This window comes from Wolffia australiana, chromosome 7 (genome assembly GCF_029677425.1).
Source record: "Wolffia australiana isolate 7733 chromosome 7, ASM2967742v1".
Lineage (NCBI taxonomy): Eukaryota > Viridiplantae > Streptophyta > Magnoliopsida > Alismatales > Araceae > Wolffia > Wolffia australiana.
In genome coordinates this window covers 1,129,038-1,145,068 of record NC_135841.1, presented here as the reverse complement: position 1 = coordinate 1,145,068, position 16,031 = coordinate 1,129,038, and the positions used below count along the sequence as shown (strand labels likewise).

At 39.3% G+C, this 16,031-nt stretch overlaps 1 protein-coding gene across 3 annotated transcripts in view; it reads right to left on the bottom strand.

Annotated features, from left to right (window-relative positions):
* Positions 1-1,857: 1,857 nt before the first annotated feature.
* The window catches only part of LOC144706112 (ARM repeat superfamily protein), a 29,547-nt gene continuing 15,373 nt past the window's right edge, over positions 1,858-16,031 (bottom strand). The window contains exons 5-24 of one of the 3 annotated variants that reach the window (XM_078579015.1): positions 13,754-13,975; positions 13,473-13,689; positions 13,214-13,359; positions 12,986-13,143; positions 12,757-12,906; positions 12,640-12,688; positions 11,284-11,472; positions 8,382-8,564; positions 7,719-7,861; positions 7,462-7,588; positions 7,017-7,166; positions 6,831-6,899; positions 6,221-6,357; positions 5,420-5,537; positions 5,176-5,313; positions 4,050-4,255; positions 3,283-3,430; positions 3,036-3,179; positions 2,164-2,208; positions 1,858-2,087 (exon numbers count right to left, since the gene is read on the bottom strand). In XM_078579015.1, coding sequence (XP_078435141.1) covers positions 1,896-2,087; positions 2,164-2,208; positions 3,036-3,179; positions 3,283-3,430; positions 4,050-4,255; positions 5,176-5,313; positions 5,420-5,537; positions 6,221-6,357; positions 6,831-6,899; positions 7,017-7,166; positions 7,462-7,588; positions 7,719-7,861; positions 8,382-8,564; positions 11,284-11,472; positions 12,640-12,688; positions 12,757-12,906; positions 12,986-13,143; positions 13,214-13,359; positions 13,473-13,689; positions 13,754-13,975 — 2,931 coding nt within the window. In that variant the 3' untranslated portion in view covers positions 1,858-1,895. Of the gene's footprint in view, positions 2,088-2,163; positions 2,209-3,035; positions 3,180-3,282; positions 3,431-4,049; positions 4,256-5,171; positions 5,314-5,419; positions 5,538-6,220; positions 6,358-6,830; positions 6,900-7,016; positions 7,167-7,461; positions 7,589-7,718; positions 7,862-8,381; positions 8,565-11,283; positions 11,473-12,639; positions 12,689-12,756; positions 12,907-12,985; positions 13,144-13,213; positions 13,360-13,472; positions 13,690-13,753; positions 13,976-16,031 lie in introns of those variants that run through there. The other 2 variants (XR_013582173.1, XR_013582174.1) reach the window with 2 other exon arrangements.

The following is a 16,031-nucleotide window of genomic DNA, read 5'->3' as shown; positions in this document are numbered from 1 at the left end:
GGAGTTCGGGCTGTGCCGCGGCGAAAAAAAAAGTTAGGGCTATTACTCGAATTTTCGGAAAAGTTTGGGCTGAACCGTGATATTAACCCTTTCTGATATATATTAAGAGGTGGACAGAAGAATGAATTTAGAAGCGTGACCATCTGGGACGGCAGGAATTTTCATTTATTGTTGCATTTTTTATTATCCAAGGCAGCCACGTGGCGAACCAGCCCCCTTCTTCGGTTGACTTTGAGAAATCTTTCCTATGAAAAGTATTTTATTCACAACTATTTGACAATTCATTCAGAGATAGGATTTGGCATTTTGGACTTAAGTTGATAGTTAAACTCGGATTTTTATACGGGTCAAATTGGACAAGGACTAACTAATTTAAAAGAATAATTAAATAAAAATTGATAGTTAAACCCCGATACCCACAACTAGGGTTGTACCTTTAGGACTGAGGACCGGTTTGACGGACCGAACCGGGACCGTAGGTCCTCCATTTGAGGGTGGACCGGTTTTTCAAACAGGTTTAGGTCCAAGGTCAAACCGGATAGGAACTAGACGTATATTATTTGATATTTATTATGAAAATTCAACAAGATATCAAATCCAACTCGATGGAGAGGTTTCTATTGAGCTCAGCGTAGACTCCTCATATTTGACCATCTGTGGGCACTCAGTTGATGGAGAGGATATTTAACATTACTGTGAACATAAATTTTTTACTTTGACATTGACTAATCAACCTGACCAGACCAGGACCGGTCCAAACCTGACCGGTACCAAAGAAGAACGGACCGTGACCATCAACCCCACCCACAACCCACTTGATTGCAATTCCTGCTTCTTGCCCTGCTCCACCCTCTGTGCTCGCACTCATCCCACCACCGTGATTGACACTCTACAATGAGACCGGCAATCCGACCAGCAATCATTGCTCTTCAGACAACATCGTTCTCTTTTGGATTAGTATCACAGATCTCTAAAAACATTAAAAAGTTGATGAATAATGCAAGGAAAGCATGAACTCTTTGAACTGCGGCTACCTCACCTAGGGAACGACAGCAGTCATCTGTCACGCCACACGTCACGGTGACGGCAACGTGACGGATGACATGACGGTGACGGTGACAAAATTAGGGGCCCGTGACAGTGACGGTGTTGGATGACAAACTGGGTGTGACGGTGACGAAGGGCCCTGGACGAGTGACGTGACGGGACGGCCATCACGGATGACAGCCGTGACAGATTTTTAAAAATGACCCAAAAAGGCTTTTAAAACATCAGATTTAAGCTTTTTGACTGCCGAGATTTCGCCGCATGGTGTCGCTACCTCAATTTCTTGGCATTTTGCAGAAAAGTCTACGCATAAATTCACACGCGCAAATGGATGTCATCCAAAGATAATTGGAGATGTGCCCCTCCAATTCTCTCTCCTCTGCATGGCTGTTTTTTGTTTTTTCCCATCACATGTGACGGTGACGCCATCTAGTGGCAGGAATGCCACAAACCATGACGGTGACGCGAATGTGACGGATTTTTCCAAAATCCTCGGACGTGTGATCGTCATCCGTCCTGTCACATCCGGGGCGTCACGTCCCAGACGTGCCATTCCCTAACCTCACCTGACATCCTCGTGGACCTCATTTTTTTCCTGAAATTTTGACTATTAGTTTAAAATTTGACTTTAACATTGACTAATCAACTTGACCAGATCAGAATTGCACCTGAATAAACTAGACTGAACTTTAGGTAAGGTTTAAGACTTTGCTAAATACTGGGACTGGACAGGAACTGTCCACTAATTTTCACACACAACCAACATTATCTATACATTATATATAATTATCTACTATGATAGATACTATATAAAAAATAAAACTGCCGTTGTGGGCCAAGATCGAACACTAGAGATTAAGCGGATCCACCGCAGAGCCAGTGATGACGGAGGAACACGACGACGGAATATTCCCTCCACCAGAATATTCCTCGTCCTTCTCCCTCTTTGCCCGTGACGGCTCCAACGCCATCTTCTTCCTCTTCCCCGTCCCTGTTTCTTTCTCTCTCCTCATGTCATCCGTCCTGGTGGGCAATGCCATCTGGCAAAAAAGAAAAAAAAACTTGTTTTAAAATTCCAGAAACTGGAGGAAAATAAGATAGAGAGAGAAACCAAACCCGAAGTAGCCTCTCCATTAAGCTCGCCTCCAGGTGGGGCCCGCCCTAGAGAGAGGTGAGAGAAATGAGATGAAATTGTAGATCAGGTAAAGAGAGAGAATCAAATTAGAGAAAGATGGAGATAAATATATATAGAGAGAGAGTGCATGACAGTATATTAATAGAGGTAGATAGTGAATAGATATAGAGGATAATAAGATATAATGGAGATAGAGATTGAAAGAGATAAAACAGATACAGAAATAAAGAGACAAAGGATGTGGAGGAAAATGAGATAAAATAGATAGAGATGTGGAGAGAGAAGATAGAGATAAAGATAGAGGTAGAAAGAGAGAGCAGAGACAAACATAGAGATGAAGATGTAAAAACGATAGTTGCAGTGATATAACTAGAGATGGACACAGAAAGAATAATAAAAGACATAGGGATCAAAATATGGAGATAGAAACGAAGAGGGTAATAAATAGAGATAGAGATCTAGATGGGGGAGAAGTAACTAGAGATAAAGATAGAGATGGAAATAAATAGGGATAAAGATGGAGATGTAGACAGAAATAAAAAGAGATAGAGATCGAGATAGAGGTAAATATAGGTAAACTCGGAGATAAAATAGGGATTGAGACAGACGGACAGTGACGACGATAGGGACAGAAAGACAGAGAGATGGGGATAAGATAGAGAAAGAGATAGAAGAAAAAAAAAAGAGATAGAGAGAGAGATGCACAAAATAGAGATAGAGATCAAGTTTGGGAAAGAGATAGAGATAAATATAAAGATAGAAGCACAGATGGAGATAGAGATACAAATCGAGACAGAGAGAGAGAAATAGAGAAAGTGGTAGAGATAACAAGATAGACTTTAGGGAGTCTGACCTTCAGGCCACCGGCACCATCGCCAACCTTGTATAATGATGAAGGGAGAAGGATCAACCGGGATGAGAGAGACATAGGCCGCTGGGTATGTTCCATATACTTCTTCACCATCAGTAAGCCAATTTCTGCAAGCCAATGCACCTTCTGCAGCAAGAACAAGACAAGCACATAAAAAATAATAAATACCCGCCCATTACGAAGAATAAATAGAAATAAAATTCACAGCATTGTGATTCTACGGTCATACCGGGGAGAATCGCAAGTCAACGCCATCCGCAGCCTTCCTTATAGCAGAGAATATCCCACACAAGTAGGGTGAAATCTCGTTAACATCGATATTGCTTCCATAATAAACATCCGGATCGATCGAAGCTCGCAGAAAAGCAACGAGAGGGCTGTGGAGATTGAGATCTCATGAGAACCTCAGACATGTTTAGAAATTAAGGGATTTTCCAATCTGGGGTATGCTAATATTGCCCAAGTAAAAAAACGAGAGTTTGAGGGAGAATGAATCAATTTTAATCTATTAAAGACCAGAACAGGACCAACGTTAAGAAAATACAACGCCACCTTGCAGCGGTTTCTTTCATTTTTTTCTGATTTAATTAGTGATAATCACGAAAGGATGAATCGACTTCTTCTCATAGTGAAACTGAGAAATTGGAACATCCATTTTGTAGCATATTTTTTTTCATTTATCTGACTAAATAAATGATAGCCAAGGGGATAAAACAATTTTGTTTCGGTAGAAACTGGAACATGAGTAAAATTAAGAAAATAGCCTAACCATCTTATATCTGATTAAATGATCGAAAATCACTAAAGAAAAAATCAACTTTTTTCGTTAGAAACAAGAACATGAGTAAAAGTGGGATATAATGGAATGCCATCTTAGGGTATAATTTCTTTCACATTATCTGAAAAAAATGACAACGGTGAAAGGACAAATCAAATTTAGAAAATAGTAAAACCATCTTGTTTCTTTCTTCTATAATGATCCACCAAGAAAAGTACCTGCACAATGTGGCAAAGCCGGATTCATCCTGGGAATCAACTGCCGGGAATCCCGGATCATGGGCGAGGAGATGGACCAGGAAGACGACGATATATGCTGGCAATGAGGTCAACACCGTTCCCTCCATTTCCAGAAGAGTAGAGCCACCGGAAAAGGCAGCTCTCCGGTTGTACTCTCTGAAGAACTCTATCAAAAACTTCCAAGCCTAGTCAAGGATAAAGGGATTTCTGTTTTTCTTTCAGATGATTCTGAATCAGAAAAAATGAACAAGGAAGAAGAAGAAGAAGATGATGATGATGCGGATAAAGAAAAGGAAGTGATAATGATGATAATGCAGAATAAGAAGATGTTGTTGATGATGATGATGATGACGATGAAGATGATAAAGAAGAGGAAGTGATAATGACGATAATACAGAATCAGAAGAAGATGATGATGATGACGATGATGATGATAAGGATGACGGTACAGAACAAGAAGAGGATGATGATGATGACGATGAAGATGATAAAGAAGAGGAAGTGATAATGACGATAATACAGAATCAGAAGAAGATGATGATGATGACGATGATGATGATAAGGATGACGGTACAGAACAAGAAGAGGATGATGATGATTATGTTGATGATGATGATGATGATAAAGAAGAGGAAGTGATAATGATGATAATACAGAATAAGAAGAAGAAGAAGATGATGAAGATGATGATGATGATGATAATGATAATGATGACGATACAGAATTAAAGAAGACGATGATGATTATGATGATAACAATAATAAAGAAGAATAGGATGATAATGATGACGATGATGAAAAATATGGTGATGATTACTACGAGGATGAAGAAGAAGAAAATGATGATGATGGTGATGACAACAAGGATGATTGTGATGATGATGACAAGGATGATCAAGATGATGATAACAAAGATGATGAACAAGAAGAATAATATGATGATGATTCTGATGAAGAAGATGATGATGATGATGGTGATGACAATATTGATGACGGTGATGATGAAGAAGAAGAAGAAGACGAATAAGAAAATGAAGAAGAATATGATGGGAATGATGAATATGATGATGATGAAGAAGATAAATACGATGATGATGATGACCTACGTCTGATTCTGTGTTTTCTGGAGATTCTGGGCAGCAACCTAGAGCAAAGGCACACGCATAGCGTTTGGGAATGGCTTGGTCCCCGAGAAACTTATTGATCTTGCGGAGAAAAGAATGGGAGACCAATGGATATGGGTCCTGGAGAATTATAAAGAGCCAGATGAGTTCTTTCGCTAGGAATGATAAAAATTGATTATCTTTTCTTGATAAGTTGAAAGACTGATCTGAGGGAAGATTGGTTCACCTTTGCCAGAGCCATGGCAGAATTGAACAGGAGGGGTGGTATGTGGAGATCCCATCTGGTGGAAAGGCGGACAACTGACTTGGCAGCCGCTAACCTTAGGTGAGCCGCATCAGCTTCACTGTTCATACAGACAAGGAAAAATTAGAGAAGATAAATAATCAGCAATCAATATGGATCAGACTAGATCAGCCGGTTAGAGATTATATAGATTGAATGGCCTTAGTTGTGATTGGATTGATTGATTTGATCAATTGACTTGCTGGATCAAGATCGGACCAAGTTGGTTCATTCAACCAAGAAGACCAGATGATGATCCGTTGGCCAATTCTGTGTAAGTGGGAGGGAGAGAGAGCAGGAATTTTTATTTGTTTTTAGATAGACTAAATCACTATTATGAGCAAGTATCCGATAGATCATGAAATGTCAAACTGATCAAACTGATTGATAATTGGGAGAAAGGGAGAAAGAGAGAGGAATTCATTTTTCTATCAATAGTTTATTTTATCGGATTTATTGAACGATAAATCTGAGTGAGAGAAAGGGACAGAGGGGTGCAATCATTTTAGCATCCACAGTTTCTTAATCGACAATCATCATGCAGATCGATAATTATCGGCCAAAAAATATTTTGATTGAGATGGTCTGATCTATGATTCATCAACTTTTTTATCAAAAATCGTTCAGGATTGCACTGACCCCTTCCAGATAATAAAAACAAGGATGTGTCATCTAACTTGCACTAGTGGAAATAAATATTGATCAGAAATATCTGGGAAAATCATTCTGGAACCATTGGTTTACCTTGACACAACACCTAAGATTCCATCCTCGTGAAGAAGTATCTTGGACAGAACTATTAACAACCCCCGGATTTGATTCTGAGAATGAGACACTTGCAATGGCAAGCAGCTCCTTACGAGTGCTTTCAATCCATAAATCTGACAGGTGAATAAAGATGCACAAAAAGGAGAATAAATATCTTAAGATTTTAAAGAAAGATATAAGACTTGCAACAGGCATTGTATGTGTGCCTAATTAATAGTATTAACCTCCAAAAATCAAAAGTTATTTATTATACTAGATGAAAGTAAACATCCTATGCTGAGAAAGGTAAAGAAGAGAAGTTGGTTACAGCAGGCGTGCCAAATGTAATTAATTTCATTTCCTCATTATTATACTTCCTACGTTTGTTTTAAACAGCTTTCGCAGGCAGAGTATTGGTTAAAGAATTATTTTGTAATCCACATTGGCGCTCGACCAGAGAATGCAATAAATCTGGGGAGATTTCCAATTTGAGAAAGAGAAAAATAGAAAAGAGGGCTTCAGCAAAATGGTTCAAGAAGAAAATAAAATCAAACTAATGACAGGAATAAATAAAAAAATTTAGACAGGGTGGCGTTTCATCACTTACTTTCAACTGACAAGAGGCACTGCAGGTGTTACCCCCCTGGAGAATACCTTCCCTCTTTGCTGAACGAACCTACAAAATTTAAAATAAAAAACAAAAGTTGATATTATTTTCAAATTAATGTTGATAAAATAAAAGATCACATGCAACCCACTCAAAGAACCAGGATTTAAGGTGGTGAATACGTACATCTGCAGAAAAAACAATTTGCTGAACGATGTGCTGAGTTATCTCCTCAGCGTACAGCTGAAAGGATGAAAAGAAATACAGCGCCATACAGCCCAGAGATTGCAAGACTGTCGGTACATTTCGACCTCCATAAAGGAGACGAAGGAGCTTCTGATAAGTGAATAAAAAAATAGAATGAGAAAGAAACGAGAATTATTGTGTGATTTAAATTTTGAGACAATTTAATGATTTTCAAAGGTCACGAGATAAAGGACTTGAAATACTTTAGTTGTTTCCCCTGTGGCAATAGGGTTAAATCGACTCAACAGATCACCAGCAAAACTATGTGAACAATTCCTCAAAAGTAAGCTCATGCATGAGCCATAAATTATATCAAAATTTCTCTGTCCAGATATTCAGTTCGGAAGAGAAACGGAATATTTAGGGTCTTAACAGAGAACATTACCTCACATAGCTCATCGAATATCAACTTATCAGGAGCAGATGCAAACAAAGCCATCGTAGAAACAGCTTGTTTAGACTGAGCCCGAGTGCCTTCAAGGCATGCAAGCTCCAAGAAAGGGTACACATCACTGAAAACCCAGAAGTTTCAAATTTTTCACACATTGCGATATTTGTTACATATATGAATAAAAGACTTGGCTTCATTGCATTTACGAACAATTAAAAAAAAGTAACCAAAGCTTTATCACCAGCAGCTACCTTAATTTAATGGAAATATGACTGCTTGCGCTGGTTAACATCTGTAGAAGCTTTTCACTCAGATGATCAACATCTGAGGGGAAGAGTCGAAGAAATTTTTGCTCCGAACCTCTAAGCAAAGATGGGAATGTGCTCACAATAGACTAGATCATAAACGATAAAGAGCAAGCTGTGAATTAGCATGAAAATAATATGTAATCCCCACTGTACACAAAGATAAGGAAAATAAAATACCCCATAGTAAAATATCAAGTAAAACTGATTGATGATTCAACATATACATGAGAGCTTTTTGGTGCCTTTTACAAAAACTTGTCATCGTTATAGTTTATGGCATTGGTGTGTCACAATATTAGACCGGATTCAAAATTTCCCTGGTAGACCTCATCAGGGCAAGGCTAGACATGATAATAACAATATTACCGACAAAAATGCTCACAGGATGACAGATAAATAATGCAGATGCAGATTTGGGAAAGTACATAAGACTGATGACAACATCCAAAAAAAGGGATAAAGCATAAATGAAAGATATGTAACAGAAGATTAAAAGAATATCAAACCTTTCAATATTTTTCAAAGTCTCAAGTAGAAAAACGGAAAAAAATTAAAATAAAAGGAAATTCTATTAAAGAAGAGAATGGTCAAGTTACTTGAGCATACAAAGAGAAGATCAAAAGTGGATGTATCTAAATATTGATCCCTCGAATCCTTCCTTGTAAGCAAGTCCTCGATCATACTGTACACGTGATCTGCCGAGAATATAGAATGCGCGCATTTCAGGGAGAGCACTTTAAAAAAGTCGTAATTGGGATGCTTGTCCCCTATCCTCTTCAAAAATGCTTCCTGAAAGAATAATTGAAATAATAAACAAGAAATAATACACAAAGGAAATATATTTTTCAGCACCATCCATTTCATAAGATCCACTTTTGACACAATTCGGTGTCTAAACCAGGAAAGTACTAGCTTCCCATAGTAAGCCCATCCAGGAAGATGATACCCATTTTGGAAGGCAAAGGGATAACCACTTCCGAGGTTGAAGAAGGGTACATATAAATAACCCTTAATGTACAGGAGTATGGCTCTCTCATCTTTACATTGGATTTCCCTTTCTTTTCACTCTCGCCTCACTTCTTGTTCTCTTGCATCTCTCACAAGTGTATCAGACAACCATGAACGAATCAAAAGACCAAATTGATTGGAGGAAGAAGAGTTTAAGGTGAAGATTATGGTGCATTTTACAAAGAAAATTAGGACCACATTATGGAGGACCTCCACTTAGTTTGGTCAAGAAAATGGAGATCCAGTCGCAGCAGATGCAGAAGAGGTGCACAAGAGGCAAGAGCAATACCTAAGAAGAAGGTAAGATGGTTGGATCTACAACAGACTTTACATTAGCCCCATTGTTTTTAAAGGACCCACCTAGGGCTTAGAAAACATCAATACAGCAAGAACATTGACATGGGTGTCAATGGCACCAGAGAAGATTCCTGGGCCTTTCTGAAGACTACATACAGTTGGTCTTACAATTGTTATCTTTGACAGACTGGTAGCCGTGCAGATGAAGAAACCCCTCTGCATTCAGGAGCAAATGCTGATCTGAACTTCTGGAAATTGAATGTGCACCACAGAAGCTTTTAACATCTACATTGCTTTTAATGTGATACCAATCCAGACCTCTGTGAGGGTATTTCTGTCATTTTTGCCCACTGATAGGATCCCTCTACGCCCTTATCGTGATACCACAAGGAGATGTTGTCAACTTGCATGTGCAACCTAAAGCAACACACATTACTTTGAATAAAGTTGGGTGTGATTGAAATCTTGTAGAGAGCACCGTCACAATTGCAACTACCCAGTTATTTTCTTGGAATCTTTGTTCTTTCTATAAATTTTGCAGATCCAGCTCTCAAGGCTAAATTTGGATGCTCTGACTTATCTTGAGTTGAGTTTTCGTTGACATTTCTTATATACCACAATTTCATTGAAGATCTCATATCAAGATTTTTGTTCAATCCAGTGCATATGCCAGGATCATAACACCCCCTAAGGGCATTCTCCTCATTTTCCCTTACCTGCATGTTTCCTTCAAATAAGGTACCATCTCTCTAAGAGGGAAACCAAGAGGTTTAGAAGTGAAGTGTTGTTCACGTACTACAATATTTAATGGTTTGCTGTTTCTTCATTTTCATCAAATTACACTTGATGTATTTTCATTCACATCAAATTATACTTGAGGAGATCTAAGTTATCATAAAGTGGACAACAAACCTGCATACGTGCATAATGTGGCCAACCCAAGACACGTTCTAAAATTAAAATATGACTTTTCCATTAGCCCAAACCCCCCAGATCGTAGAGCATAAATTGAGCATGTGGGAATGGCAAGATACCGGCATCCTTGACTTCAACAAAAGTATTGAACACAGATGCATCTTACTCTAGTGTAGTATTTCATAGATTTGCGTCTAACAAAAATATATTGTCTGTACGGCACCTTGACAACAGACGAGAGTGGCATCTGAGCAAGAAGTGATGGTCCATTATAGGCGGAGGTGAGACAGTTAACCATTGAATGGGGCCCTGCATTATCCAAGCAAACCAGAAAAACCTAAAACATCTCTTTGCCCACTAACAAAGACAGCAGTGTCTCTGTCTCCCCGCATTCTTGGAATACAAATTTGAAATCAGGTACCAAGTGGTTCAATAGCTTATTTTCCATAGCTTATTTTTCCTGTCTCAAATGAGAAGATCAGCATACTGTCTAGCAAAAAGAAACATTCGTCAAGAACGACGACGATGGCAATCTTTTATTCACCTTGTGTCTAGGGTTTGATCGAAAAGAATACGTTGTGTCTCATAAGCGCCTGAAGGCCAAACCCATTAATTACCCACCTGAGTACATATCATATAAGCTGAAGAAGATGGGCCAACTGGTAAATAAACATGAGTTCAAAGAGTATTCTACATATAGACTAAATTAATCCTGACTAATAGTTTCTCAGCTGCAGAGAAACTTTGAAGAGAGAACTTCATAAAGTCTCTAACAATTAAAAAATAGTTTGATACTGTGCGAGGGTCGGATCGTCCTTCTCATTAGTGAGAGTTCTTGAGCGAGAAGTTTGAACAATAACAAAGAACGTATCTTTTTCAGTTACGCGAACGCACAATCATACATAATGTTTCCCTCTTTTAGAGAGGGTGACGATCGACCGTTGGAGGGATGTGACCGTTGGAATCAACGGTCATATTTCACTATGAGCGGGCCCATTTATAGAACATGGGCCCGTTAATACAAGAGTACATGACTATTGGGCCGTATGATCTAACAATTAGCTTGATCCATAACATTTAGTTGTGGAGCCACTGCAGACACCTTCATAACAACTTACACCTTCTAAGATGAACTAATACATTCTGCCTTCTTCTACCGATATAAGAATTTCACATGGACTTCAAAGAAAGGGCTATCACAATGGCACCAAAGAAGACATTTTTAAAAGAATACTAGGGTTGATTCCCCAGCCCCAATAAAGATATTAGCCAAAGGAATCAACGCTACCTGAATCTGCTGTAATTTTGAAGAATCCTGTTCACATGATAACCCATGCAATGCCTTGAAAATATTATTATCTTTCATTTGATGCAGTTTCCCAAAACCCTCTTTTGCTTTGACAGGATCACTGAAGGAAAGAGCCATCTTCTGGAGACATGCAGAAATCTTCTCCCTTACTTCTTCTGAAGTCTTTGCCTTCATTGAAACAAAGGTTTAAACTATCGTAAGGCCAAAAATACTTGCAATGACAAGTGACTCCAACTCAACGGACTTTACACCTAAAAAAAAGTAAAACACATGCACACAAGCTGAAAATTTTAGAATAGTACTCATCAGTGAAGATAAAGTGAAGTAAACTGAGCGAGAACAGAAGGCCAGTGAAGCTCAAAAGTATCAAACGTTCCACATAAGTCAAAAAGATACAGCAACATTTAATATAAAGAAAATAATGAAGTCGTGATTCCCCCCTTCAAGAGTAACAAAGGTCTGTTTTCCCGATGAAAATGTCAAACAGTCGTAGTAAGATATTCGAGAAACAATATTCACTTGCAAATGCAGAATGGAGCAAGAAGATAGAATAAGAAAGACAAAGTTTTAAGACATTCCTTAATGGTGAAGTCATTTATTTCTCTAAATGTATTCTTTTACAATACCCAATCCGTGTCATGGGTATTTTTGTCATTTTCAAGTATGATATGTTACGTAGGTGTAGCCAATCTCTAAAGAGGGGAGGCAAGAAGATGTACTCACTGAACCAATTCAACAAGGATTGGGAAGAAGGAAGCAAAACACTCAAGGGGAAAGCAGCAAATTCTGGCACAGGAAATTCAGCTCCTATTCTATTGCTCTCTATTTTTTAACTAAAATCCCGACATCAAGGTCTCTATCATATTCCTAAACCTAAAATTTTCGTTTATGATTGTCTCCATATGAGAACATAATTCCCAAGGCAAGAACAGAAAAACGAGGGTAAACATATAACGCAATGATATTTTTTGGTACTTTGACACTAGAGATCACTCCACAGTTCCACACTTTGGAAGTCTGGATGGAAGAACACCACGCTATGCATTGAAAAAAAATTACATAAAGTAGTCAAATTGAAATTGAATAAGCTTCAACATCCTTGTGGGTGAAATCTAGAAGTAAACTAGAACTCTGAGGGTCTTCCCAGCTAAGCTGTGATAAACTGAAGACGCATAACTTCTGCAACTCTGCACTGATTAGTTGAGTTCATGCTGAAGGCCAAAGGAATCCGTTTTAAAGAGAAAAAGTATCGTGCAAGTAGCATTGAAGACTCAAATGCAGTACAGAGTAAGCAAGGAACAGGGATGTAGAATGACTTGTTAACATGAAAAGCACCTTCCCCCTTTCTCGAAGAGCCAAGTAAGTTTTAATTTCCTGCTGAAACCTGATTAAAAGAGGGTCGTCAGAAAAAGAAATCAGCACTTGTGTTTTTTATGCACCAAGAACATATACCTTTGCTTCTGAGCCAAGATAGAGTTAAATATCTTCCGTTGCGGCGATGAGAAAAATGCAAACAAAGCCATCCAATGGCAAACTCTCTCCTTGGCCGAAAGAGATGGAGGAAAGAGATCTCCTGCAAGCATGAGCTCCATTTTTTGGACACTGTAAAATATTAAATCCCATATGAGGCCAGCACATTCTCAACAGTACATACACATTCTCAGAAGTCTACATGCCGAACCTGAATTCTTTGCTGTCTTTGTCAAAACAAAGAGTTAATAGTTTACTGGGTATCTGCTCAAAGTGGTCTGTCAAGGGAAGTAAGCCCTCAGAAGATTTGACACAATAAGTGCAATACAACTCCACAAGCTTCACAGCAGCCTTTTTCCTCACAGAAACCTAGCATTGCAACAAAGTTACAAGAGCATAATGCAGTCAATTTGAGGCATTCAATTTACTCCTTAAGTACCTTCTTGTCCCGGACACGTTCTGCTACCTGCAGAACTAGTTCAGGTGGAAAAGTTTCCAGCTTAACCTTAGCAAGATCACAGAAGACTGATACAGCTTGAATCCTTATTTTGTCATCAAAATCCAAGAGGCGTCCTTCAAGGGCAGCTGCAAGGGTTATTGAAGGAGATGAATAAAGAGATTCAAGTGTCTGGGGAACTATGAAGAGCCTATAATCGAAAGAAATACACAGAATCCACGTAGAAAATGTTGTTTCTCACAGAGGAATTCAGAAGCTTCAGGCCCAGATGGCTTCACCAAATAACATGCTTTAGCACAATCAACAGCACAAGATCGAACTTCAGAAGATTTGTCAGAAAACCGTTTTAGAAACTCCACAAACAGTGGCCGATAATCAACAGCAAGTTGGAGTCTTGAATGTTTGAGAAGTTTTCCAATCAGATGAACTGCCTTTATGCGAACATCCACTTGATCTGTCTGTCAACATTTGATCAATACAACAACATTGACAGTAAAATCAATAGGATCTCAGAACACCTACCAGCAGCTCCTTGGTCAAGTTGGGAAGCACAGCAATAAGCATTTGAGGAGCGCACTGATAAATTTGATAAATAATTTCATGATAAAACTCTTTCAGCTCATTTCCAGAGGATTCCCTTTCAGAAATACATGAGTTTAGAAATCCACGGACATGTGGCTCTAAAGATGTCGCACAATTTTGAACAAGTGAAGTGGCAAGCTTTAAAGATTTGTGAGATCCGCCCTGAGAGGTTAACAAGTGACCAGATACAAGTCATAAAGCAATAAAAAATGGAAATATTGTCCAGTAAGAATATTACTAAGAGGTAAATATTTTACAACTCTAATAAGATTTCCAAGCTCTAAACATTTTTAAACGTTTCTCGAAAGTGTTATCAGCTATGTTATCCTTCAAACGTTACTACACATAGTTCTAGGAAAAAACAGCCATTATGACTACCTGCTGTATATCTCGTTGTTATATTCTCCTCTTTCATAGCAATAGATAGGCTTTTCGCTTTTCTTCATTTACATGTCTTCTTCCCTCTCCCCCGTCACTGTGACAGAGCTTCATCGGTCATGGTATCAAACTCTCATAAGCTCCAGTGAAGCATATACCAATGACCTGTGTTCAACAGAGACAACAGTCTCTCTTGCGCTACTGAGCCTTGGTTGTACCAGAACAACCTGCCTGCCCTAATGACACTACTGACATCCTCCATTTTTCCTAACTTCTGAGCTTACGTTGCATCTTTGATTGACCTTGCAGGAATACCCAGCCTGCTCTTACCCACACACTCCCTCTGGACCAACCTTGAGACAGCAACGATGGACCTACCTTGCATTATGTTACGGTTCCTATAAGAATGTATGAAAGGAGAAGAAGGAAAGGGCGGGATGTTAGTGGGCCAGCTGGCACTGAGCTGGCCAACTGACTAACAGATTCTTGAATTAGTTTAGAAAGGAAATAAAGGAAGTAGGGGTTATAAATAAAGGAGGTGGCAAGGGAAAGGGGAGGGGGGGCTTTTGGGACTTCTGGAGCTGGCTATTCTGGGGGGAGCGGGAGCTGCATTCGGCGAGAGGCTCTTCCAGGATCGTGGGTGCAGAGGAGATCGGAGGCCCCGTGGGTATTCTATACGACGGAAGCAAGGAGCGTGGAGACAAATTGTGAGTATCTTCTTACTAGAATATTACCATTCGATACAGTATCGTATCACATTAATGGATGCCATTTCTTACATCAGGTGCACCAACACATTTGTGACAAATTGTTGGTTACTGGCAACCTTGTAAGATAATGATTTCACACTCTCTTACAGAACTGCCATAATCTGATGGCAGAATGGCTCTGATACCAGAATGTTACAACCCTCGCGTAAGTTTAGGATCAGACACAATTCAAAAATGGAGAATTTTCAAGAAAAAAATACAGAACATATGATGTAGTTTCATATCTCAATTTGAGGAAGTTCCACAAGATAACTTCCAGCGGAAAAAGTATAACATCAAATTGGAAGGTATGACCGGATTGGTTGCCCTACCACAGTATGCTGAAGATGAGACAGATCCGGCGCCTTTGCCCTGCGGGCCGAGGATCTGGAGCTCCGTCTTTCATAACTAATAATTTTAAAAAGAGGCTGCAGCCTTTGGATTGCCAGCTCACTTATTATCAATAGCCTTTGCATTCCGCCTTATTTTTTTCAAATTCACAGGTGCACCTCACTATTTTGCAGACTGAATTTCTATTGCTATCCCAGTTTAACCAAGAACACACTAGGATTTGAAGACATCGTCATCCAAATTTGCAAAGAAGAGAAGTGCTTGAGCGGTCAAACTCAAAGCATTGTAGAGAATTCTGCCTGTCTGGTCAGGCCTCTGCCCAGGAAAGTGACTATCCAAGTCTCTAGGTCCAACTGTTCAGCAGCATCAAATTAACTCCACTTTTGGCAATCACTGACGGAAGAAATCCTATCCTCCCTAAAGGCCCTTGCAATGATGAGAAGGGCCAACTATGGTGCAATCATTGTAAACATCACCGACACACCAAGGAAACTTGTTGGAGAATCCATGGCCAACCTGTCTAGGCAATGTGGTAAGGTGTGTAAGCGGTAGAGCAGAGGAGACGGTTAGGATAACAAACTTAGAAACGCAGAGCCCGAGCGAGTGGATAATGGCAAATAGCCCCCTAGTTGATCACATTCCTCTCTGTGGCTGACACTTGAGGAACCACAGCGCATTCCATGCAGAGGAACATCTTAGAGATGAGATACCCCACAATGACCTCAATTTTCATTAGGAAC